This window comes from Glycine max, chromosome 1 (assembly GCF_000004515.6).
Source record: "Glycine max cultivar Williams 82 chromosome 1, Glycine_max_v4.0, whole genome shotgun sequence".
Classification (NCBI taxonomy): domain Eukaryota; kingdom Viridiplantae; phylum Streptophyta; class Magnoliopsida; order Fabales; family Fabaceae; genus Glycine; species Glycine max.
Window position 1 is genome coordinate 33,791,304 of NC_016088.4, and position 25,521 is coordinate 33,816,824.

General features: G+C 33.1%; 1 protein-coding gene across 1 annotated transcript; it reads left to right on the plus strand.

The window, feature by feature from the left end:
• Nucleotides 1–597: 597 nt before the first annotated feature.
• Nucleotides 598–9,090, plus strand: LOC100797537 (uracil phosphoribosyltransferase-like). The gene is made up of 12 exons (NM_001255335.3): nt 598–801; nt 1,009–1,101; nt 1,913–1,991; nt 3,092–3,150; nt 4,926–5,003; nt 5,315–5,396; nt 5,684–5,732; nt 5,936–5,997; nt 7,438–7,505; nt 7,866–7,921; nt 7,994–8,041; nt 8,748–9,090. Exons 1-12 carry the CDS (start codon nt 673–675, stop codon nt 8,803–8,805), a joined length of 861 nt encoding a protein of 286 aa, NP_001242264.2. The 5' UTR covers nt 598–672; the 3' UTR covers nt 8,806–9,090.
• The last annotated feature ends 16,431 nt before the right edge of the window (nt 9,091–25,521 follow it).

Below are 25,521 nucleotides of genomic sequence, written 5' to 3' on the forward strand. Positions count from 1 at the left end.
TGTATAAACTCAATTGGTGAAATCCGTAACCCACTAATTCAAAATTGCCCTATCCGAAGAAGCAATCAATCGAATTCGATCTAGAGAAAACAAAGACTGAATTTCGTCGGGTGAGCCATTTTGAACTTGAATCTGCCTATACGTGCCCGATGAACACTCTTAAATACAAAAGATAACTAGAAAGTTAAAAATATATATAGAAATATCATAAAAAATAATAGGTAAGTTTGTTTAAACTTAAAAAAATAACTTTTAAATAACTACTTTTTTAATAAATAGATATAATTTGTTTGTTAAAATAAGTAAAAAATTATTTTTTTAATATAGAAATAATTTTGAGAAACATACTAAAAAAAATATAAAACTGTTTATTTTATTAAAATAAATATTTATTTTAAGATATAAATTTAAACAAATTAGCTCAATAAAAGATATACACAACCAGAAATAGATTAAATTATTCGTAACAAACTAATGTTATTTGAACATGAAAAATGGAAATGAGGTACATACATATGCAATCCCCTGTATCCATATCCATGTATGATATATCTATGTGTATCCCAAAAACCGTTGATCTAAAAATTAGCATATCAGATCATCTTCCCCAGTCACACACAAACAGCTCAACCTCGGACCAAGATTTACATTAGATAGATACATCATTCATACATGGCTTGTTCCCGCATTCACTTCAACCTTAATCTCCCTTTCCCCTCCGATGCGGCACCAATTCCGTACACATGTCACTCTCCCTCTCGCCTCTCTCTTTCCCCTCTCTTCACATTCACAACACCAAAGGCAATGCTACCAATAATAAATTAGATCTTTTTAATTTCCCATTTATTTTGTGCTTCATTTATTAGTTTTTTTTTTTTTATATATATTAATGGGTTTGTTTGCGTTGCTTTGCTCCCATTTATTACGTTGGATTCGATTCTCACATATATTTATTTATATACCCTTTTTATAAGTTGTGTTGTCACTGTTGCTTTCTTCTCCGCTCAGATCGCTTATTCCAGTGCTCCGCGGCGCACGTGTGGTGCGGTGTGCTGTCAGATGACCATGGAGGAGAAGCCTCTCTCTGAGAACCAAATGCTCGTTAGTTTCCTTCTCCTTTTTGTGCTCTTTTGCTTAATGGGTTTGTCGATTTTGGGTCTGACAAAGATGAAAGAGGCAAGAGGGTTTTTTTTTTGGTTATTTCTCTGTGGTGGTATGGTGGTTTTGGTTGGTTGGTTCATCTGTTTATTGGGTTTTGCGTTTTTCTTTTTTTGGATTTTTTGTTTTTGATGTTATTTCTTTTGGTTTTGGCTTCTGGGTTTATGGGGTTTTGGTTTCTAAGAAAGTAAAATGGAGGGAATGGAGTCAAAGGTTTGTTTTTATTGGAAATTTATCTTTGGTGGCGTAACTAGTTACATGATCTGTTGTAAAGATTTTTTTTTTTTAATTATTAATTATTCCTTTTGTGGTTTTGGCTTCTGGGTTTTGTTGGATTTTTTTAATTCCTCTTTTGATTTTGGCTTATGGGTTTTTGGGTTTTTGGTTTGTTTGGTTTCTGAGAAAGGAAAAATGGAGGGAAGGGAGACAGTTTTTTTCTTAAAAAAAATTATTATTCCGCTTATGGTTTTGGCTTCTTGGTTTATGAACTTTTGGCGTGTTTGGTTCATGAGAAAAACTTGAGAAAAAGAGCCAATTATTCTCTTTTTAATGATTTATGTGCCACTGCTTAATTGGTCAATTTATCTGTGTATTGGATTTTTTGGATTCCTTTTGCGGTTTTGGCTTCTGGGCTTAAGGGTTTTTCCTCTGGTTGGTTGCTGAGGGAAAAATAATGGAAGGAGTGCATGTGTTTTTGGTGATTTTACTGAGGTGTTTTGTTTGATTGATTTCTCTGTTTGTTGTGTTTTTGAAGGTGTATGTGCCTCCTCATCCGTTGATCAAGCACTGGGTTTCAGTTTTGAGGAATGAGCAAACTCCTTGTCCCATCTTCAGTGAGTGGCAAAGTTTCTGTTTTTTTAGCAATATTCTGTAATTTGAGGTCAACTTTGAACTGATTTTGTTCACCACAATTGATGTAACGTATGAACAGCTTCATCACTTTAGTTAGATAGCTACTTTCCATTTGATGCTTAATGGTATTATAGCTTCTTGACAAAAGCATGCTGCTTGTATTTGATCAGGCTGTGAGTTTTGGCTAACTGTTGACTCCGATGGAGCAACTGGCTCCATCAATTGTTATTGTTAAGTTGGGAAAGATGTATGAGTATGTCTAGTTGTTTTCACTTCCAACAGCCAATCTTATCTGAATGATATATTTAGAGTGTCCTTGATAGTTTTTCAAATTTCAATATTCACTTTTATGGTGCACATTATCTGCTAATCTGTTGTTACTGGTAATCAGCATGAAAGAAAAATGGTGTCATCAAGTATGATGGGAACTTGGAACTGGGACAACTTAGGGTGTGTTTGGGAAACAGTTCAGTTGAACGTAACCCACAGTATTTCCAATCCAACAATGTTGTTGCTTCTCTGTTTTGTGCTTTAGAAAGTGCAAACAGACGTTTGTTGTCTCTGAAATGGAAATCTAAACACAATCTTATTTTGAGTAGCGTGGTCTTTTTCCTAAGAAAATCAAGTCTTGAGTAGGATAGATAGACTAGTGAGTTGCATCATCAATTTTGCATTTATTGATATGTTCAACTTCAAAGGGTTATACATTTGGTTTGTGTTTTGTTTTCATTTTCAGATGATAGATATGTTTTCACCATGAATTACAAAATGTCATCTTTATTTTCATTGTTTCCTGAATTTACAAAGTGGTAAAATCAACAAATCTTGTTTTCATCATTTACTTTCTTGAAAATGAGAAACGAAATGAAAAAAATATGGCATTTTAGTGAAAACATATCAACTAAAAATGAAAACAGAAAACATAACCAAATGCACAGCAAGTTTCCCAATTTCCCCTCATTCTGATTTTTTCTTCTTCTTCTAACCCCAATGTTTAACTAATCTTAATCAGACTTGACATGAAATTTCTGGATTAATAGTAAAAAGGTAGAACTGACTCTTCAAGTTTCTAATGTTGTAGGAAATGCAATGGCTGAGTTGGGAAGGCTACTAATGTATGAAGCTTCAAGAGATTGGTTGGTTAGTTGCTATTTGATAGTTTTCCCTGCTATAATTCTCATGTTTTTGACTTGGATTTTTTCTTGTTCCTAGAATATAATTTTATATTGTTGCAATCTTTTTGTTTGTTTCTATAATCACAAAGTGTTACAAATTGGTCTATGTTCACATCTGTATGAGATCAAGCCAAAAAGGGAATAGGTTGTAAACATTATGTTGTGTTCCTACTTCCAAGCATCCAGCATAGTTGTCCAAATTTTGTTCTCTCTATAGTTGTCTATTGAAGCTTGAGAGTTGAGACATATGTCATGTGTCAACCTTGCTCTAGACTTCTAATTATATTGCTCCCTCACTTTTTCTGAGGTAGGACAAACAAATGCTTAGATTTATGGGTTAGGGTTATTGTTAGGATATAAGGAGAAGGGAAAGTTAGTGGCAAACCGCAAACATGAAAAGAGAAGAAGGTAGAACGTTACTTGAAAGAGGTTATCGAAATAGGCTAATTTTTAAAAGAAATTTTGTAACTAATCTTTTACATTGATTTTTAAAAAAATTTGATAAAAAAAATCAGGGAAGTGTTTGTTGCGTGTCCAGTTGTTTGGAGAAGTGTCTGTGGCGTGTCCAAGCCCAAAAAAGAAAATTGGACACTGCAAAAATGTGTCCAACACAATGTCCGCCATGTGTCTAAGGAGTGTCGGTGTTGGAAACGTGGGACCCATTCATTGGAAGTGTCCATGCTTCCTAGGTGTTATCAATCATGAATAGTGTGCATCACAAAAAGTTAAAAAATCGCTATGCCTTATGGTGGATTGTGTTGTGTGTGTGTGTGTGTGTGTATAAAGCAAGTTGTATATGAATCAAGATAAGCTGTATTATAAAAAATAAAAAAGGGATCTATTCAGTAACAGAGACTAACCAAGTTGAAATTCAAATTCAAAATTTACTTGAAATCAAGAGAAATAAATAAATATGAAATAAAATAAGACAATGATTAATGGAAACAAATAGAAGACAAACAAAAATTAGTTTAGAAACAGAAAAGAGACTGAAAAGTGTAAGAGAAACAAAGACATTAAGGGTTAGTTTGGATAAACTTCTTAAACAACACCTTTAGGAGAAAATAAGGAAGCAAAATGAATAAAAATTCTCTCCTTAGTTAAAATCAACTTATTCACTTTAAATTTTTTGAAGTTCTCTCATCTAACTTATCTAAAACTAGAGGTTAATAAAGAAGTTAATATTAGTTTATAAGAAAATTTTAAGTCATTTTACTTCCTTATTTTTTTCCTCTTATAACTGCTTTCTTGGTAAATTTATTGAAACTGACCCTTTTGTTTGGAAAGCTTAAATGTACTCTATATTTGATAACACTGCTTGTAGCCTCATGGGTCATGTTTTAAGGGTTAAATAAATAGGTTCCTGGTTGGGTTGCCTTGAACAATACCTTGTTAGGCAGCAGAATTAGTTTAGCTTATGTATGATAATAGGCTTTGAGGGCACCAAAATCTCTAGAAAAAGTAATCTTGCTACAATGGTTTATTCAGCCGAGAACTCCTCATGAAGAATGCATTTCAGCCCTTTATTCAAAAATTTTCCAAAAATCTAAGGCAGTTTGATTCTTGAACCTGAGGCATACTTTTCATGCTAGTGCCTGAATCTGGAACTTGTCACTGATTAACAGTTGAAAGATTTTGATGTTTTTATTCCCATGTAATAATTTTGTCTACCTCCCATTGTCACACATGCTCTTGGATTTACACTTTTTCTCTTATCTGCTTTGCTTTCAATGTTTATAGCCAACTGTTTCTGGAGAGATTCAATCACCAATGGGTGTAGCCTCTGTGGAACTCATTGATCCCAGGGAGCCTGTGGCTGTAAGTAGCATATGACTTTCAATATGTTTGATTAGAATCAAGTGTTTGCAGGAGTTCTTGTGGCGCTATAATTACATATTACAGGAGATTTTTAGTTTTTTTTAGTTTTATTTTTTACATATACTGTGTGCATTTTAGGGATGCAATTTCTTTAGCCAAAACCATGCTCATATTTACAGTATTCCTTTGGTGCTGTTAACATGTCGATCATTTTTATTCAAACCTAAGCCCTTTTGTGGTGTTATTGCTGTGGTTATGTTATGTATTGTCTTTCTGCAATCTATTGCCTGAATCATTTACTAGTTTTGCAGGTAATTCCAATCCTGAGAGCAGGCCTTGCTCTAGCTGAACATGCATCATCGATCTTGCCTGCAATAAAAACATATCATTTAGGTAATGATACTGCTACTGGTAGATAATGAAAACTAGAGGATACATATGTTGCGTATTTTGTAATTTGGGAACCTAGACTTATGAGCCACACTCAACAAACTTACTTGGAGAAAACAAAAATCTGGTTTTGCATATTTGTATATAATATTGTCAATAATTCATGTTAATAAGATAATTACTTGTTTAAAGATTGTAAATTCTGGGATAAACATTTTCAAAACTAGAGTATATTTCTTGTCTGTTCCTTAAGTTGATTGATAATTATATTTTTATGCTTCTTTGAAAAGGAATAAGCAGAGATGAGGAAACTCTTCAGCCAACTATATATTTGAACAAGTAAGAACTTTATATTTGCAAGAGAAATATGCTTTTTTGTCCATTATTTTCTTTTCCCTTCTGCCTTCTGATTCTAGCACGGCTTGTTGGAGATAGAGATGAGTTCCACAAAGAATCCCCATTGCTTCTTTTGCTTTTCGGTTGTTCTACCAAATGCTAGAGCACCTTTTGTTACATATTGCACCTATATTTTTTATTTTCAGGTTACCCGAGAAATTTCCAGAAGGATCGAAAGTTTTTGTGGTTGATCCTATGCTGGCGACAGGTATGTATAGTCTGCTCATGTTTGAGCTTTTGTTCTCATCTCATGATCATCATCACTACACTGGAGTCTTTTGATCTGTGTCTTTGTAATGTTATGAATTTCTTTAGTACTTATGTTGGTTAGTAAGTTTCAGAACATAGCTGCTCACCAGTGCGTGGTGGCTGAACCTTTGCTGGTCTTCGTCATCTCACGAAATGCAAGTTCTTTGTTATGTGCATATGTGTCTAATATGTAGACTCAAATAAACATTTTATATGTAGTGGTGTCATAATTGCATATATCTGGGATCTCGTGTTTGGTATAACAGCAGGTTTTATGTTGGTTGCCAAGGGACTAACACAACCCTCCTCCTTAACCCGAGCTTGGGACTAGATATGAAAAACATGGGCAGAGTTTATATTTTACATTGAATTGAGTTGTGTTGTCCTTTTCATGGTTACGAGTACGAGCATGCCATTATTTACAAACTAGAGCTGTATATGGATTGGGTGGCATGTTAGCTTTGGAATTTGTTTGGATCCAATTGCAAAGGTATGCTAATTGGAACTTGAGTTCCACATTGGAAGTATAGGATTCTAGTGTGGAACTTATAAGGCCTTGGGCTCTCCAACTACAATTGCTAGCTTTTGTGATGTGGTTCTCCCAGATTCTTATGAAAATTGTGTTGTGAACCTTAGTGTAGGTTCAAGTCACAGGCTTAGACACTGAAGGCTGAATAAATTTTGCCTGAAAATTTCAATCATTATGAACTAATAATGGCTGGGAATTATTTAGGTTAGTGAATTTTGGACACAATTCCATTATTTGAACATAAGAAAATATCTCTCACTTGTAATCTTTTTTCATCAACATGCATCTCAAAAATCAATAGGGCAACTTTAGATGTTCAGTTTTTGTTCAGAAAGCATTTTCCTTTTGGACTCCCTAGTGAAATCAATGACATCTTTGCATAACCCAGCAGTGGTTGATCACAGTGGATGTTGATGGGCCAAAATCTGATTTAGCCATTTAGGCAGTCATAATTCTGTATTAGGAAGTTATTTGGCAGTTGTTTTTATATTATTTTCGAATTAGGCAGTATAGGTTATGATTATGATATTACAGTTAATGGTGATATAAGTTGTGTTGCAGATTTGTAAAAAGCAATTAAGGTATCATATTGTTATTCTGTAATGAAATCTGGCTTAAACCAGATTATTTCTATCTTTATTCAGAATTTAGTGTGTTTATTTCTTGAGTCCAACAGAAGTAGACTGAAACCCTAGACGAACTTTACCTGCAATGTCGAGTTCGAATTCTGAAGTTGCAACATTGGAGAGAATTTTACCCAACCACCACCCCCGACCAAAGGATTAATCTCGGTCATATACAAAAACAAAAAGAAAATGACTTGTGCATCAATTTTACGTGTTTCATATTAATATTTTGTAAGAATTGCAGGTGGCACTATAGTGGCAGCTGTGAGCCTCTTAAAGGAACGTGGAGTTGGCAACAAGCAGATTAAAGTGGTAAGGAATAGTAATCTGTTTATATTCAGAAGCTAGATTTCTTTTGTTACCAGAATTCTGTTAATTGTAAGCCAAACATATTTCTCTTCCTGTGCTTGATTAATTAGTTAACTCTGGCAACAACTACATAACTGAAGTCTGTTCTTTATGCATTATGTCATCTACATTATGCATGCAGCATATTAGGTAAAAAAAATTTAATATTATTACTGAAATCAATGTTTTAAACCGAATCGTTCATTGTACGAATAAAAATACTAATTTACAGTTCATTGATTCGACCATAGAGAAACTGTAGTAGGTCATGTAATAATTAAATATTAAATTAAATATATTTTTAATGGATACATGACATTGCAGATATCTGCTGTCTCTGCCCCTCCAGCTCTTCAAAAGCTGAGCGAACAGTTCCCTGGGTAATTTTAACAGAACTTCAAATTTCTTCACTTTCTTTCAAGCAATAGATTCTAATTATGACATTTTTGCAGGCTTCATGTGTATACTGGAATAATTGACCCCGAAGTTAATGAAAAAGGGTTGGTGTTCCACGATATTACAATTTATTTATGGTTAAACTAGTCATTCTGTCTCTATCGCCAAAAATGTTATTTTGGTGTTGCAATTTTGGACCAAAATGCCCTGTTCCCTTTTGTTTTCATTTTCTGTTCACTTTTAATTTACAAAATTTCTACCTTGTTTTAAATGTTTTCTCTATTTTGAAAAAAATTGTGTAGGAAACAGTGAAAATAACTTTTCTTTTTTATTTTTTTTATTTCCAATGTTTTCTGTACAAATCTTTGAATTGAAAAAAGAAAGCAGGTTGAAAACAAGGTAGTAGCAGTTTTGTAAATTAAAAGTGAAAACAGAAAATGAAAACACGAAACGAAAACAAAATTAAGCGGGCGTTAACTTTTTATGTATGTGTAGGGACTGCTACAGTTTTTCATGAGACTAAAACTTAAATGGAGATAACTATAGACACCAAATAAATAGTTTAAGGCAAATGTTAACCAGTGTCTTGGTTAAGGAACTTAAAGTAAAAAAGTTTATTAGAATGCATAAAATTGTACTGTCATGATCTTTGTTGTGTTTTCCTATGATTTCAGCAATAATTTTTTTTTTAATTCCTTAACCAGTGTCATCTGGTAAGTAAGACCCATAGTTTATTTATTTATTTAATTATTGAGTCAGCTAATTTATAGAGTTGTAGCATTGTTAATGTATTTTTATTTCTGTGTTTAGGTTCATAATTCCTGGCCTTGGAGATGCTGGGGACCGCAGCTTTGGTACAGATACATGAAAAATATATGAAATACCTCATCTCCTCTCCCTTGGGTGCCATATTTTTCAATTTTTGAGGCCCAAAATTTGTCTATTTCTTCGGATGGATACTGAAGCCTTGATCAGTGGCACCCTTTCGGGTTACAATTACATAGGTATTGGTCATTATTATTATGAATTACATAGGTGTTATAAGTTCAAACTCCTAACGTAAAACTGACTAGCATGTCAATTCAAATTGTTTTTCTTTATGGCTTAAATATATTTTTAGTTCCTTAAATTTGGGATGAGTCTTTTTTAGTTCTCAAATTAAAATTTGTTGTTTTTAGTCTTCGGGTTAACTTTTGGCAGTTTAAACGCACAATTTTTTATTATTGACTGCGGAAGGGACTAAAAAACATTTTTAAAAAATTGTTTAAGTTTTAATTTGGGGGACTAAAAGTTATATACTCCCAACGTTGAGTGATTACAAATATATTTAAATCTTTTTTATTTATCAAATAGAATTTGCAGCATGCAAAACGCGTTAGATCCGAAAGAGTGCTAAGCCAAACACTCGTAGATTAATTTGCTTGAAACATCTGGAGTCTGGCCATTTGTTCTTTTTGAAATCTTCGGGCAAGTTTTTCTACGTGATCCAAAAGCATTTGCCCAAACTATATGTTAGGTTTAAATGTTTTTGTCCTTGTAAATATGATTACAGAAGTATTTGGTATTATTTGGCTTCTAAATTTTTTAGAATGATAAGTTACTTTTAAAAATTTTATATTCTGAGAATAAAACTAATTGCTACTCAAAGATTTTGCACTGATTTAATATTTTAATTAGAATGTCATGTATGGTGAATTTTCAAATTTTTATAGTAATTGTTTTAAAAGTCATTATCTTTTATTGGTAGATAATGTAATTTTTTTTTCATGAATAGTGTATAGAAATAAAACTAAATCTACATTTACTGAAATTTAAAACATTTTTCATGCCCAATATGAGCTAAGCATTTTTTTTTTATTTCTCCCCGTTTTTTCTAATTCTGGGCTGTAGTTTAAAACGCCGATGGTGAGGTGATTCTCTACAGTGTAAAGTATAATGTTTTTAGAATTGAATTGAATTCTCCGATACAGTAGCTAAAAAAATAATAATCCTGGTTTACAGTTTATTAATTAAACTACTGTTAAACCGTGATTAAATTGATAATATTTAAACCTATTAAGATCAACCTAATGGTGAAGGTGAGATAGATACATTAGGACTTAGGACTTAAATTCAATCCTCGTTATTATTCTACACAAAAAATGATAATATTTAAATATTTACGTTTTATATTATATAATGTAAAGTATAAATTATTATTTTGAGTAACATTAAAAGAGAACTAAGTTATATAAGAACTTACAATATAAAAGAACATTAAATGTTTCAGTAGATAAATTTATTCCATAAAAAGTAGATAAATTTATAATAGTATTTTAAAAGATAAAAGTTAGTTAAATTATAGTAATTCATTTGTAAATTATATTTTAAATAAAAAAATCGAATTTTTAATAATTAGCATTTAGCAATGATTGGATGAATGTTTTTACATTGGTTTTAACTTGATTTTGAGCCGTTTTGATTTTATTTTGTTGTATTTCTTTTGAACTCATATATAAGCAAAAAAGTTGTTTTGTATCTTACACATAAATATTAACAAATCTAACTAATTTATCCCTATTTAACTATATCATTCCCAAAACACCTCATTTGATTGTAACTTTATTTTCAAGAATTTTATTTTATTCATGATATCAAACTCCTAAAATGAATAGTTTAGGAATAATTTTATTTTTTATTTGAGATTGATAAAATTAAATGAGTTTAACTAACTTTCTTAGTCAATGTAAAAATAATTGTTTTTGCTTATATATAAGTTTAGAGGGAGTACCATTTTGTTTGTTTAAATTGAAAATCTGACCGGTTTTTTATCAGCAAAAAAAAACTTTTTATAAAAATAAACAGGTACCAGAAATAGAAATACCAGATTTACATAGGTTCCAGTAGAAAAAAATACTCTTCAATATATAAATGGTTACACAATATTAATGAGGAAGAGTTTCATAAATAAATAAAAGTAATTAATATGTTAAAGTTAAGATTGAATTATTTAAAAAGTATCAAATTTTCAATTCTTGATAAAAATAATTCTTCATTAAATTTTATTTATCATTAACGGTAGTCACTTTTCACCGGTAAACTGGAAGATTAAGAAAAAATATGTAACCAATGACCCCTCAAACAGTAAAACAATATACATTCAGGCCCCAAGCCATCCCACCATGATCAGTGTACGTGGCTCCTTTTCCAAAATAATTCACCAAACCTGATGGCATTAATGCAGACCAAATATCAGCACCCAGACCATTTACTAACACCAAGAGATATAGGCCACCAATCACCTGCCCACTTAATAATACCAGAATCATGACATTCTCACCCTCATTCAGTGCCATTGCACAGAATTTTCAATATACACGTTCCTGGGGACACTAACCATTGATTGAAAGAATATTTTAAACTTTTTCTCTTCCCTTGTAGCCAAGATCATGCGGAAAAAGAGATCCTCCGTAACAATAATTGTCCATCAAATTATAGTTGTGAATCTCGATTCGACCATTGACCCGTTTAAGGTAATGAGTCAGTGGTCCAACCGATAAGTCACTAATTGAATCGGTTTAACTCGATATATATTAAAAATTAAAAATTATATTTTATCTATTATATATAAATATATAACTAATATTATTTGAGTAAGAAAATTTCATCCATACTCCGAAATCCAAAATAATAATTGATAATAATGAGACATTAAAACGACGTCGTAGAGGTGGTCTATTTTTTTTTTTTTTTGTAAAACCGGTCGGGTCGGTCCAACCGGGATCCAGTACCTAATTGGTTGTGTTTGACAGAGTCATTCCAGGTCAATTGCATGATCGATCTAATAGTAAAACCAGTCCGATTAGGCCACCGGGTCCCGATTGGACTAGTTTAACCGGCCGGGCCGAACACCTCCTAGGGTACAATATGAACGTCTTAGTGGAGTTAAGGTTATAGAACTTACAAAGATAAACAACCCAAGAATAAAGAGGGAGAGAGATTAATTGAAGCAAAGAGGAGGAACAAATAATAATAATATAAAAAATATGATCAAACCAAGATGCTTGTGCACCCATATTTTTTTTCAGAAACAAAAATTGCCAAAGGAATTATAATGATGTGTACAAATTATGTTAGTTAACAAAATCTCCAAAGTTTAGAAACAAATTATGTTAGTTATCAAAATCTCCAACGTTCAGAAACAAATTATGTTAGTTATCAAAATCTCCAACGTTTGAAACAAATTATGTTAGTTATAAATAATATATAATATCCTTTAATTAAATATTTTTTTTAAAAATTCTTTTGAAATAAAAGAAAATTTATGGGTTAATATGAGGTGTAATGCATTGAACGTGGTATAGCAAGCTATATGAACCAGACCTAGACTGATAGGACTTAACACATAGTGTAGTTGGCGTAGTAAGCTATAGGAACCAAAAACACTTGGTGTGTGGCAGTGGTCTACCAATCACAAGACACTCCTATAGTCTTTGTTGTTATCATTGTGTTGCACTACTAGGTCATGCACGTGCCCAATATTCATGAGTGCTCTAGAAATCTCGCCAAGATCTCATGCAAGTGGCCCCACTTGACACTTATATAGGTGATTTCATCAAGTGCACGCTGCAAATCATACACCACCCATAAGGGATATGAAAATCATTAAAAACTTTATAAGATGTAAAACTTTCTCAAACACGTAAAGTTTATTATAAAGTTTAACCTCTCATTAATACAACTCTAACACTTTCTCACACCATAGAAATGGATTAAAAGGAAATTGATAGAAATCAATTAGCGTGTTAGCAAATTGACAAGTGGCTTGTTTTTACCCATATGAACCTTCTTCATGGGATCTCTAATTACAAAGGTTGAGTTATCATCACTTGTTTATTTTCAAGTGGCTTAAGTCCCATTCCCCTTAATGTTTCTAATATCATATTCCTCCCTAGGGGTTTTGTCAAAGGATTTGCTAAGTTTCCTTCTGACTTCACATAATCTATGAAAATTGTTCCATCTTTTAGCAGCTGCTTAACCACATTATGTCTTAGTTGTATATGTCTATTTTTTCCATTGAATGTTTTATTCTTAGCCACAACTATTGTTGATTGAGAATCACAATGCATAAATATTGATGGGGTCAGTTTTATTCCCAAATGAATGTTAGCTAGGAAATTTTTCAACCACCCAGCCTCACTACCAGCCATTTTTAGAGCAACAAACTCCGACTCCATTGTTGATCTAACAATAATAGTTTGTCTGGATGATCTTCAAGCTACCGCACCACCACCAAGAGTAAACCCATTACCACTAGTGAATTTTGTCTCATTTGAATAAGAGATCCAGTTGGCCTCACTATATCCTTCAAGTATTGCGGGAAATACATTGTATTTAATACCATAATTCATGGTACCTCTCAGATATCTCATGAGTCTAGCAAGTGCATCCTAATGGTCCTTATTAGGACTATGGGTATATCTACTCAATCTGTCTACTACATATGCAATATCAGGTCTAGAAAAGTTTATCAAATGCAGTAAGCTTCTAATGATTTAGGCATATTGAGTTTGAACAATTGCTTCTCCTCTATTTTTCTTTGAGAGTTAGCATCATAAGGGGTACTCACTGACTTAAAGTCATAATATTTATACTTCCTAAGGAGTTTCTCAACATAATGCCCTTGGGATAGTAATATACTATCTCCCTTCCTTATAACTTTAACTCCCAAAATAACACTTGTTTCACCCATGTCTTTCATATCAAATTTAGATGCTAAGAAAGATTTAGTTTTAAAAACTATATCATTGCAAGTACCAAAAATAAGCATGTCATCCACATACAAGCATATAATAACATGATCATCATTCACAGACTTTGTATACACGTATCTATCAACATCACTACTAGAAAAACCATCAACAAGTAAAGTCTCATTAAACATTTCATGCCATTGTTTAGGTGCTTGTTTTAAACCATATAGGGATTTCAAAAGTTTGCACACTTTGTTCTCTTGACCATCCACCACACACCCCTCAGGTTGAGTCATATATATCTCTTCCTCTAAATCACCAATCAAGACAGTTTTCTTAACATCTATCAGATGAATCACTAACTTATGGACTGCAGCTAAGGCTATCAAAATCCTAATGGAGCAAATCCTTGTAACAGGTGCAAAGACATCAAAAAAATCTATGTTAGGTTTATGAGTAAACCCTTTAGCAACCAACCTTGCCTTTTACTTATCTATAGATCCATTAGGGTTATACTTCCTCTTAAAGATCCATTTACATCCAATAGGATTTGCACCCTCAAGTATATCTACTAAAGTCCATGAATTATTCTTTTTAATAGAATCAATTTCAATCCTAATGGCTTGCTCCCAAAGGTTTGCATCTAAAGAATTAATAGCTTCTAAAAAAATTAAGGGATCATCCTCAATAAGATATGTATAAAAGTCATCTACAAAAGATTTCTTTGTCCAATGTCTTTTACTTCTCCTCAAATCCTCGCTTATAGATTCACTATAGGTTTCAACTAGTTGTTCAAGACTAGAAACGATACTGGAACTAGCACTAGACCTCAAAGGGAAAACGTCCTCAAAGGGAAAACGTCCTCAAAGAATTCGACATTTTTAGTCTCCCCGATGGTGTCACACTCAATCATATCACTCTTAAGAACTAGAAACCTATAGGCAGTACTATGTTCAGCATAACCAATAAACAAGCAATCATAAGTCTTAGATCCTATTTTCCTTTTCTTTGGATTGGGTAACATCACTTTGGCTAGGCACCCTCACACTCTCAGATATTTCAGGTTTGGTTTATATCCTTTCCATAACTCATAAGGGATCAAACCTGTTTTCTTATGTGGAATTCTATTTTGTAAAAAACAAGCATTCAAAAAGGCTTCTCCCTAAAGGTTGTTAGGAGAAGATGAACTAACAAGTAAAGCATTCATCATTTCCTTAAGGGTTTTATTTTTCCTTTTAGCTACTTCATTTGACTCGGGTGAATAAGGTGGGGTTACTTCATGAATTATACATTCATTTTCACAAAAGTCATTAAACAAAGTGTACTCACCACCCATATCGGGTTTTAGCCTTTTGATTTTTCTATTCAATTGATTTTCAACTTTGGCTTTATAAGATAAAAACATATCAAATGCTTTATCTTTGTGTCTAATTAGATAAACTTTAGTATATCTAGAGTAATCATCTATAAAGGTTACAAAATAACTCTTACCTCCTATTTTCATAGTTTGTTTTAAATCAACAAGATCAGAATGAATTAAGCATGACAGTTCAGTTTCACGTTGTACAGAAGGACATGATTTCTTAGTTAATTTTGATTCAACACATATTTCACATTTCTTACTTTATTTATCATGCACATTAATTAAACCTAGTCGTTGCAATTTCATAACATATGTTGGATTAACATGTCCTAATCTAGCTTGCCATATATCATAAGAATCAATCAAGTAAGCAGAAGAAGATGCATTCTCATTAATCACTTTAGAAACATTAAGTACAAAGAGACCCTGATCACAATAACCTATTCCCCACAAATATATTATTCTTAGTCATAACTACCTTATCAAAATCAAAGGATATCTTTACCCTAACCTTTCCCAAAAATGCAAGGTTAATTCTGATAGAGGGAACATGTAGCACATCATTCAAAGCTAGTGTTTTTCTAGACGTGAGCTTGAGAAGAACTTTTCCCTTTTCTTGAACCGGAGTAGTTCTCGAATTACCAAGATAAACTTGTTCTTCCCCATCCCCCATAGCAGTGTAGGAGGTAAACATACTCTTATTAGCACAACTGTGCCTAGTAGCCTTAGAGGCTACCCCCCATTTGTTCACATTGGTGACAAGATTCACTTAAGAAATGACCACAACAATATTGTCATACCCTTCAACCAGGTTATCCCTAGGCTTAGGAGGATTGTCATTTCTCACAACTCTGTACCTACACTGAGGAGAAAAATGTCCTGGCTTCCCATAAACAAAACATGCTACTTTTTTCTTGAAAAAAGGATTAGAAGCAAGAGCACGTGGGATGGGATTAGAAGGAGAAACATGTGGGTTATTATGTTTGTACTTTTTCTTGTTATTGTGATCAGTTTTGTTGACATGCCTCTTATGAAACTGTTTGTCTTGTTCCATGTTTGCCTTGGCAGACATTGCTTTGGTCCTTGCTGCAACACTTTCCTTCCTATTTGTATCTTCAATGATAATGTGGGTGATAAGGTCTAGCAGTGACATCTGTTTGTGCCTGTGCTTTAACTATTGTTTATAGTTTGTCCAGGACTCCAACATCTTCTCAATCAAGAGTTCAGAAACGAACTCGTCAGACAAAGAGATGCTTTCAGTCTTCAGGTCTTCTAGTAGCTTATGGTATTTGATGATTTGTACCTTAGTTCATGATCCAACAATAGTAGTTGGCGATGATGAATCTCTATTTGACCATGTCCTCGACAATGTATTTGAGTATGATAGAGTCCCATATCTCTTTGGATTTCTTGTAAGAGCAGTAGACATCGAAAAGATCATTAGACAAGACACTTAACAAAGTGTGATGACATACCTTATTGGCTTGAACCCATTGTTGAAGTTGACTGGCATCAGCAGCGGCATCAGGTTTGGGAGTGGAAAGAACGAAGACAACTCTATGCATGTCCAACAAGGTATGAGCGTGTTCCTGCCAACGACAAAATTTTTGGCCAGCGAAGACCTCAATTTTTGAGATGTCAGGCAGCGGCTTGGCAAAGGTTGTTTGGGGTTGGAAGCGTCGGCATTGTTGACAAGTTTTGTGGCTTCAACCATGATATAAGCCTTTTAGATTGTTGTTGCTGAAGTCAAAAATCATGAATGCGGCTGAACTTCCTGAGTTGTGGCAGTCATTGACCTAAAAGGTTTATCTACGGTATCCCACGCAAACCTCCTAGGATACAACATGAAAGTCTTAGCGGAGCTAAGGTTACAAAACTCGCAAAGATAAACAACCCAGGAATAAAGAGGGAGAAAATTAATTGAAGCAAAAAGGAGGAGCAAATAATAATAATATAAAAAAATATGATTAGACCAATTTGCTCAAGTATACACCCATATTTTGTTCAGAAACAAAAAATGCCAAAGGAATTATAATTATGTGTATGTAGGAAAGACATATGTATGGTCGGTATATATGTGATCCTTGGCTTTTTGGCAATTAATTCCCTGGAGCATTCACATGCACCTGCATTTATAATCTTTCTTTGTGGAGTACGTGGTGCAATACGTGGCCCAGGTTGTTGTGCTTGGTTGGTGAGTGTTAGTTAGTGAAACAAAAATATATGGTAACATCACAATTAAAAGATATTATCAATTAATTGTTTTAAATGGTCAAAGCAAATATTGTTGGTTAATAAAATTTCCAACGATAAAAAATAAATTATGTTAACTATCAAAATCTCCAACGTTTGAAACAAATTATGTTAGTTATAAATAATTTATAATATTCTTTAATTAAATCTTTTTTTAAAAAAATCTTTTGAAATAAACATTAAAATTACAACTGATCTTTGGGCATGAGAAGAAACAATGTCTTAATGATTGTCTTTGGTTGGCAATTTATATCTTACAAATGACACATTTGCTCTCCTCTTTATCAAGCTTATATTTCTTATTCTAAGATTGTCTTTAGTTGGCAATTTATTGAGCATCATTCTCCACATTAGAAAAACAGCCTTTGGTTGAACTTTCAACCACCAAATATCCTGCATCAAATTTGAATTTTGTGACCCCACCAAATCCAAATGGATTTCTTTGTAAGCCGAGCTAACTGAAAAAAATTCCGGATACCTCCACCTTCCAAATCCAATTGTCTTTATGATTCTTGTATAAGCTAATGTTACCAAATAAAGTACTTAGCTCTTCTAATTGATTTCTCTCCCACTCAAACATACCTCGTCTCCATACAAGACCCTATTCCTAAATCCCTTCCCTCCAATGACCCATTCTCTCAACAAGCTCATTTTGTTGTGTGAAAATATTGTACAATCTAGGGAATTTTTCTACCAAGCCATCTTCCTCACCCAAATTATCTAAGCCAAAACCTTGCTTGGTTTCCCATTCCAATTTTCCAAGTGAGTCTCCTATCAAACCTTCTATTTTGGAAAATTTTTCCCTAATATACAAAAAAATTACCAAAATATATAACTCCCCCCATTATTTACCAAAATATACAACTTTACTATTCACAGTGTAAATTCGGGTTGGGGGACCTGAATTTACATTGTGTCTTTCAAAAAAATTTGCAATTTGGTGTTGAGAATTCAGGTCCCCCAAACCCGAATTCTCAATATGGTTTTCATTTTTTTTAACTTTTTTTAAATTTTTATAGATAAAGGAAATTAATAAAATTTGAGAAAATTATAATATAATTTTTTAGTTACGCTGTAGGTATTTTTTTAAGCTAAATTTATGTGTTGTTGATGATTTTGTTTTGTTATATATGTTAATTAAAAAATGAAAAAATTAGTTAGTGTGGAAGCAATGACTTCCAAGATTATTTTGATGATGCCAAAGAATCAAGAGTTAAGCAAGTTCCAAAGAATCAGGCTTCAAGAATCAAGTCTCAAAGAATCAAGATTCAAGAACAATTAAGTTTCAAGATTCAAGATTCAATAACAATCAAGATCAAGATTCAAGACTCAAGATTCAAGAGAAGTTGATTTCAAGATTCAAGAGAAGAAATCAAGAAGCAACAATCAAGACTTCACAAGGGAAGTATTCTTCAAAAATCCAAACATAGCACAATTTTGTTTTACAAAGAAGTTTTCTAAAAAATTTTCTAAGTTCCCAGAGTATTTACTCTCTGGTAATCGATTACCTGTGACCAAATTTGATTTCAAATTTTTTTAACTAATTTACAACGTTCCAAAATATTTTTCAAATAGTGTAATCGATTACACTATATTGGTAATCGATTACCAGTGTATCTGAACGTTGGAATTCAAATCCAATTGTGAAGAGTCACAACTTTTCATAAAATGCATTGTGTAATCGATTACATGATTACGGTAATCGATTACCAGTGATAACTTTTGAATAAAAGGTCAAAAGTTGTAACTCTTGACATGATTTTCTCAAGGTTATAACTCTTCCAATGGTTTTCTTGACCAGACATGAAGAGTCTATAAAAGTAAGACCTTGACTTGCATTCAATAAGAATTTTTTACAACTCTTTAACAATTTTTGAGAACTTCTAAGAATTCCTTTCTACTCATCTCTCTTCTTGTTCTTCTTTTGCCAAAAATCTTTCTAAGTTTTGTTTTTCCAAACCTTGTTTTTTTGCAAGTGAAAATTCTGCAGAAAACAAAAGTGTGCTATCTTTTCTTCTCTTCTCCCTTTGCCAAATGAATAAAAGGACTAACCGTCATAATTCTTTTGTGTCTCCCTTCTATCTTTCCAAGAGAATTCAAAGGACTAACCGCCTGAGAATTCTTTTGATTCTTCCTTTCCCCTTAAACAAAAGATTTCAAAGGACTAACCGCCTGAGATATCTTTTGTTTTCCCTTACAAAGATTCAAAGGACTAACCGCCTGAGAATTCTTTGTCCTAACACATTGGAGGGTACAACCTTTGTGGCACAAGTAGAGGATACATCTACTTGGGTTGTTATACTGAGAACAAGAGAGGGTACATCTCTTGTGGATCAGTTCAAGTGGAGGGTACATCCAGTTGGTTGTTCAAAGAGAACAAGGGAGGGTACATCCCTTGTTGATCTTTGGCTTGTAAAGGATTTTACAAGGTTGAAAGAAATCTCAAGAACCGTTGGTTCCTTGGGAACTGGATGTAGGCATGGGTTGTTGTCGAACCAGTATAAATCTTGTGTTTGTCTTCTTCTTCCCTACACTCTTTAATTTTCGCTGTGTACTTTTAATTGCCGCTTTTACTTTTGGTTAAATTTATGTTTTTGTTCTTTACTTTCTTAACTTTGTAGTAAAAGCCTAATTAAAACTAGTAACATTAAGAAGGATAAGTTTTTAATTAGTCAAGGCACATTAATAATTAATTCAACCCCCCTTTTTAATTTCGAGGCCACTTGATCCAACAGTTAGTAGTATTAAAACAAATTAAAAAACACTGTGAATAAATAATTGATACATCTTTGTTATATAATAGACATAAAATTAAACAGTGTGGTGACTGAGATGATAGACAACAATAACGAAACATACTAAAAAAATACAATTGCAATGCAAATATGACGAAACTAATGATAGTCTGAAAGATGTTGTGCAGGAGACATGTCTTGTTCCATTTCGGTTACTAGTTTGTTAAAAATAGCTAAAATTTCTATTGGATAGGATCGTTTCTAGTAGTTGGATTCGACTAACACCTTTAGCACGTCTTCATCGTTTTTCAATTATGTTATTTCATATTCAATTAAATTTTCTGAATACTTAACATGACCTGGTTGTCGAAAGAACAATCGTCTGACTACCTGTGATTTATGAATTCCATAAGGGAGAAGCCCCACAAGTGCATCTTGCTTGATTAAATCCTTGAGTTTGTCCATGCTACATCTCGAAGGAATGTCAAATCTTATTGGATTTTTTCCAGTGAAGGAGTAACCCAAAAAGCCACTTTGGCATGGTTAGCCGAAGGGTGTTGTACATTCTACTCTTGAGTGTCTCAAAAGAATAGTCATAAGGAACTCGCATTGGTGTTGGAGTGGGACTTTGAAAATAAACACCAGTTTGGTTGTGAGTGATTGATCCATTTGGAAAAATGAAAGCTAATCTCGAGTTAGCAATGGTCTGACTTCTTATTTCTCCCAAGAATACGAACAAATATGGATGAAAGAGAAAAGGGTCAACCAAAATGGTATTGAATCTACAGGCTAGTTGGTCATTCGAAAAATAGGTGCCCCTACCGTCCCAGAAGTTCAAGTCAAACAATTTTTTTTTTACTATCAATGTATTTCATTTCACATCATTCATAAATTAATAAAACATTTTTCGACTGTACAATTTAATACTAATGTAGATCTTCAAAACAAATTTACACTGTAGTATTTTTAACTAATTTTGTTTAACTTCATAATTTTCTCAAATTTTATTAATTTCCTTTATCTATAAATATTTTTAAAAAATTTTAAAAAAATGAAAACCATGTTGAGAATTTGGGTTTAGGGGATCCGAATTCACAACACCAAATTGCAATTTTTTTTTGAAAAAAAAAGTGTAAATTTGGATCCCTCTAACCCGAATTTACACTGTAAATAGTAAAATTGTATATTTTGGTAAATAATGGGGAGAGTTGTATATTTTGATAATTTTTTGTTACATTATGGAAATTTTTTCTCTATTTTGACATCTCTCTCCACATACCAACTTTAAATCTCGCTACCAAGGTGATGAATGAGATTGAGTGCCTTCCTTCAAAAGACCTCTTCATCCCTCCTAATTAGACTCAAGAACCTCCACCCAAAGAGCTCCTTCCTCTCTATACAAAGCCCATCTCCACTTGTCATCAAAGCAACATCAAATAAATTAGATAATTGTTATATTCACTCCCCTTCTTTGCTTACACACTCCCCTTTTTAATTTGTTTTTCAAACATGTCATTTCTCAAAAAATACACTCCCTATTGACAGTTCCAGAATAATTATCTGGCCCCCAAGAAAACTTCAGTGTTTTGTTACTATAAATCACCATTCTCTCTTTTCTAAACCTTAAGGGACAAACATCAAGTGCTTCAAAATATTTCAACAAAGCCTCTTCCACCTTTCCCAACCTATGTGATTCGCTTGTCGCGAGAGACTCTTTTAACAACACTTTGAGGCAAGTTAAGTAGCTCCATCCAATGGTCAGTATCAAGAAGTCTTTTTGCAGTCCCCTTTGTGAAATTGTTGATAGAGAATTCTACATGTGGGATAATGGTGAGCTTCGTCTGACTCATCCTAGGGCCCCTGGTACTATAAATCAAGATTTTATTTCTTAGGAGATTGACAATTTGGGAACTCCTAATGATGTAATGGTTGATGGGTTTATCAAAACCCTGGAAACTAATGTTGAATAAAGGTTCATTGGAGCTTCCAATGTCAATGTTGGTCTTGAAGGACCTTGAAGAATTGGTGTCTGCCAGTTTTACTTGTACTTGAATACTACTTTTGCTTTGAATATTGGTTTATTTTTATTTCTCGTGAACAATTGTCTTTGTTTATTCTATGATTTTTCTGCTCTCGATCTCTGACCATATATTTTTTGATGATGTTTGTTATTATTCACTATGAAACTACCTCCTGAATTGTAGTTGTCACTCATTAATGGCGCTTTAATTCTCCTTATTTCTGATTGGTTGTTGCAATCATGCCCATCGATTTTTGTTGCGAATTGGCCTATAAATAATTGTCTTTGCTTTATTATTTGTTCGAGCTTTTTCTTGATTCTTTTTCTTCATCAACTATCCAAAATATCTTGAATCATTGTTCTAAAATTCTACCTTTTGTTCTTAATGGTTGAAGATGTTTTGATAGTTGATGAGGCCTTTGAGTCTATCCAAGAATATTTTTTTAGCCTTTTTATTTTGCATTTTTTATCAAGATATTTTACATAGTTGTAAGATATAGGCTTTGTCCCAAATGTTTTTGATTAGTGATTGGAGCATTTCCTTGAGGTTAGTCTTCTAAAGGTACAAGCCCACGACACCTCCGAATGGATTTGGTGATGTGTTGATTTTTGTGGTGTGTGTCCTTCACTTGTGTTCCAACTTGAATGTTGTCTTCTTTAAGTCAGCTTTCCATGCCAAGTTACTTTTCTTCTTTGTTCTATCATCATCAAGATAAGAGTCTTCGCCTTATGTTGTGACTATTGTAACACCTATTCCTTTAAATGTAAACAATCATGAAGTAAAATGAAAATCTATTCATATATTTTAGTCATGTTTTTCGATTTTCTTTACAGGGGTTAATTGTATGTTATTCCTCGTTTGTATATTCTACATAAGTCATAAGCCTATGTGAAATATTTTCATACCTTCATTCTTTATTAACTTTTTACCTTTTTCCTTATGTTGATAGTTGATTCCTTAACTTGGCCCTTCCGTCGCTATAACTTGCATTTATGTTTCGGTTTTCGCTCTGTAGCTTTGCCCAACTTTATATTATTCTAGTTTGGGAACCCATTCCCGAGGTGCCTATAGATTTCGTAGGTCATATTGTTTTACCTTTTAAACTTCCATGTCATTTATTGCGCTAACGTGTTGTTTTGTATTTACCCACACTCTCTCTTTGTTTTCATAACTGGTACGTTTCTTGGTGCCTTTTTTTCATTATTTTCACTCTTTTATTCTTCTATAAATACCATATTCCTTTTGCTTTCTTCATATCAATATTTTCTTCAGAGTTCATTTGGTCATAAACCTTTCTGGATATTTCTCTTTCTTTTTTACATCAGCCTCCCCTTCCATTAGTCACTCTAGCCATTTTGATGCACGTGTTTGTTGCTTTCAAAATGCAAGAGTGGCTAACGTGAGGTTGGAAGTTGTTTGCTTGATTCTTTTCAAAATGGCTTGAGTGACTAAAAATTCAAAAACTAGTAGGTCTCTTGCACTTCTTGGGGTTCTTCTGCACTCACTCCACCTAGATTGCGAAAGGGACAAAGGCATCAGAAGGCTTTCTTCTTCTAGCCCACCCAAATGATCTAGATGATGGCGTGCTTCTATTTTGGCTTACTCTCATCAGGAAAGTTCGTGTGGGCTGAAAGATGCTTTTGGGACATTTTTTCTTTTATAGTCTCTTTTCCCTTTGTGTATTTATTATGAATGCTACCTCTAAATAGGTGTTTTAGTCATCTTCACTGTAAATGTGTAATGATCCAATGTAAGGCTTGTTCTGAAACCATTGTAATTTTGTCAATTTTGAATGAACAAGAAATTTTCCATCATGCGTATTTGTTTTGCCAACTTTAAATATTGTTTTGACCTACACATTTTTCTTTTTTTGCCTTTCGCTTATAGGTGCTAATTCGTTTTATGAATCTCTTTAGAGTGATTTTTGCCAATTTATGAATGTGCTTACTATAGTGTTTTCAGATTTTGTAGGTCATTTTTGTACTTGCGATACTTATACTGGTTTAGCAACCCATTTCCCAGTGTACCAACAAATTTTTTAAAGTAGGACTTTTTAAGATTTTACCTACAGTTTTTGTAGGTTCTTTTTTAGATTTTATCTTAATTTGGGAACTCATTTCCCGGAGTGCCTACATATAGCTGAACAAGTAGGACTTTGTAAGATCTTACCCCGGTTTGGGAACCCGTTTCCCGATGTGCTTACATGTAGCTGAACAAGTAGGACTTTGTAAGATTTTACCCCAGTTTAGGAACCCATTTCCCGAGGTGCCTACATGTAGCTGAACAAGTAGGACTTTATCATGTCATAGCTTTTGAGATGATATTGTGGGAACTTTCTCATTTTATTGATGTCCTTTTTCAAAAGGACTACACGGGCATTGTATGTGTTTCTCGGCTTTCTTGCAAGAATTAGAATATATCTAGGAATATATGTCTTTATGACTTCTTATTCTTGTCAATTTCCTTGTTTAGCTATAGTAGTTACGTAGGTTGTATGTGTTCCAAGTACGTGGAATTCTTTCTCCCATGAGTGTCTCCAAAATATAAGCTTTTTTCTCAGTTTTTGCTCTTACTCTGTAAGGTCCTTTCCAATTTTTAGTGAGTTTTCCCTAGTGATTATTTTTTCCATTGACACCAGCTTTGCGCAAGACAAAGTCTCCTTCTTCAAAGGTGCGTGGGATGACCATTTTGTTATACTTGGCTGCTGTTTTTCTTTTCAATGTCACATCTATTATGCCAGATATTTCTCTTTCTTCAATGAGATCAAACTCAGTTTTGAGATTGCCTTCATTCTGGCTCATATTCAAGTTTGCAATTTTGAAGGTCGGTTCTCCTATTTCCACAACATTGATCGCTTTAGTCTCATACACCATCTTGAATGGTGTTTCTCGTGTGGCAAAATGGGGTGTTGTCTGGTATGCCCACAAGACATATGACAGTTGTTCTACTCAGGTTCCTTTGGTCTTTTCTGTAACGACCCGCCTTGTCACTGCGATATCACTACTCAAAACCGGTTAAATTTTATTTTTTGAATGAAAACCTGTTAATTTGCTTATAAAAAAATGAGAGTAAATTTTTCAAGAAATACATTCACCAAACAATGCACAATTACTTATATATATATATATATATATATATATATATATATATATATATATATATATATATATATATAAAAACTTAGTACACATCATTCACATAATGAAAAGTAAATTAGTTCATACATATAATTAAATTTGTGATTTACATCCTTAATTCAAAAAGAATTATAGAACCAGCTATGGAGGAGTTGACTAATAAAACACAACTCTCTCCCAAAATAATCCCAACCTCATCACGTTATCTTGGCGGCTCTACAAAAGAATCTCACTTCATGTACTCTACTGTTGTCCATCTGATCCCATGAACGAACGTTCGCGATCATCACAGGTACCAACCACACATTAAAAAAATTGAAAGGGTGAGTTTATTATAAAAGAA

Coding starts and splice junctions, on each gene's coding strand:
- LOC100797537 (NM_001255335.3), top strand. CDS start 673: ATGGCTTGTTCCCGCATTCACTTCAACCTTAATCTCCCTTTCCCCTCC. Junction 802..1,008: donor TCACATTCACAACACCAAAG/GCAATGCTACCA, acceptor TTCTCCGCTCAG/ATCGCTTATTCCAGTGCTCC. Junction 5,397..5,683: donor AATAAAAACATATCATTTAG/GTAATGATACTG, acceptor TTCTTTGAAAAG/GAATAAGCAGAGATGAGGAA.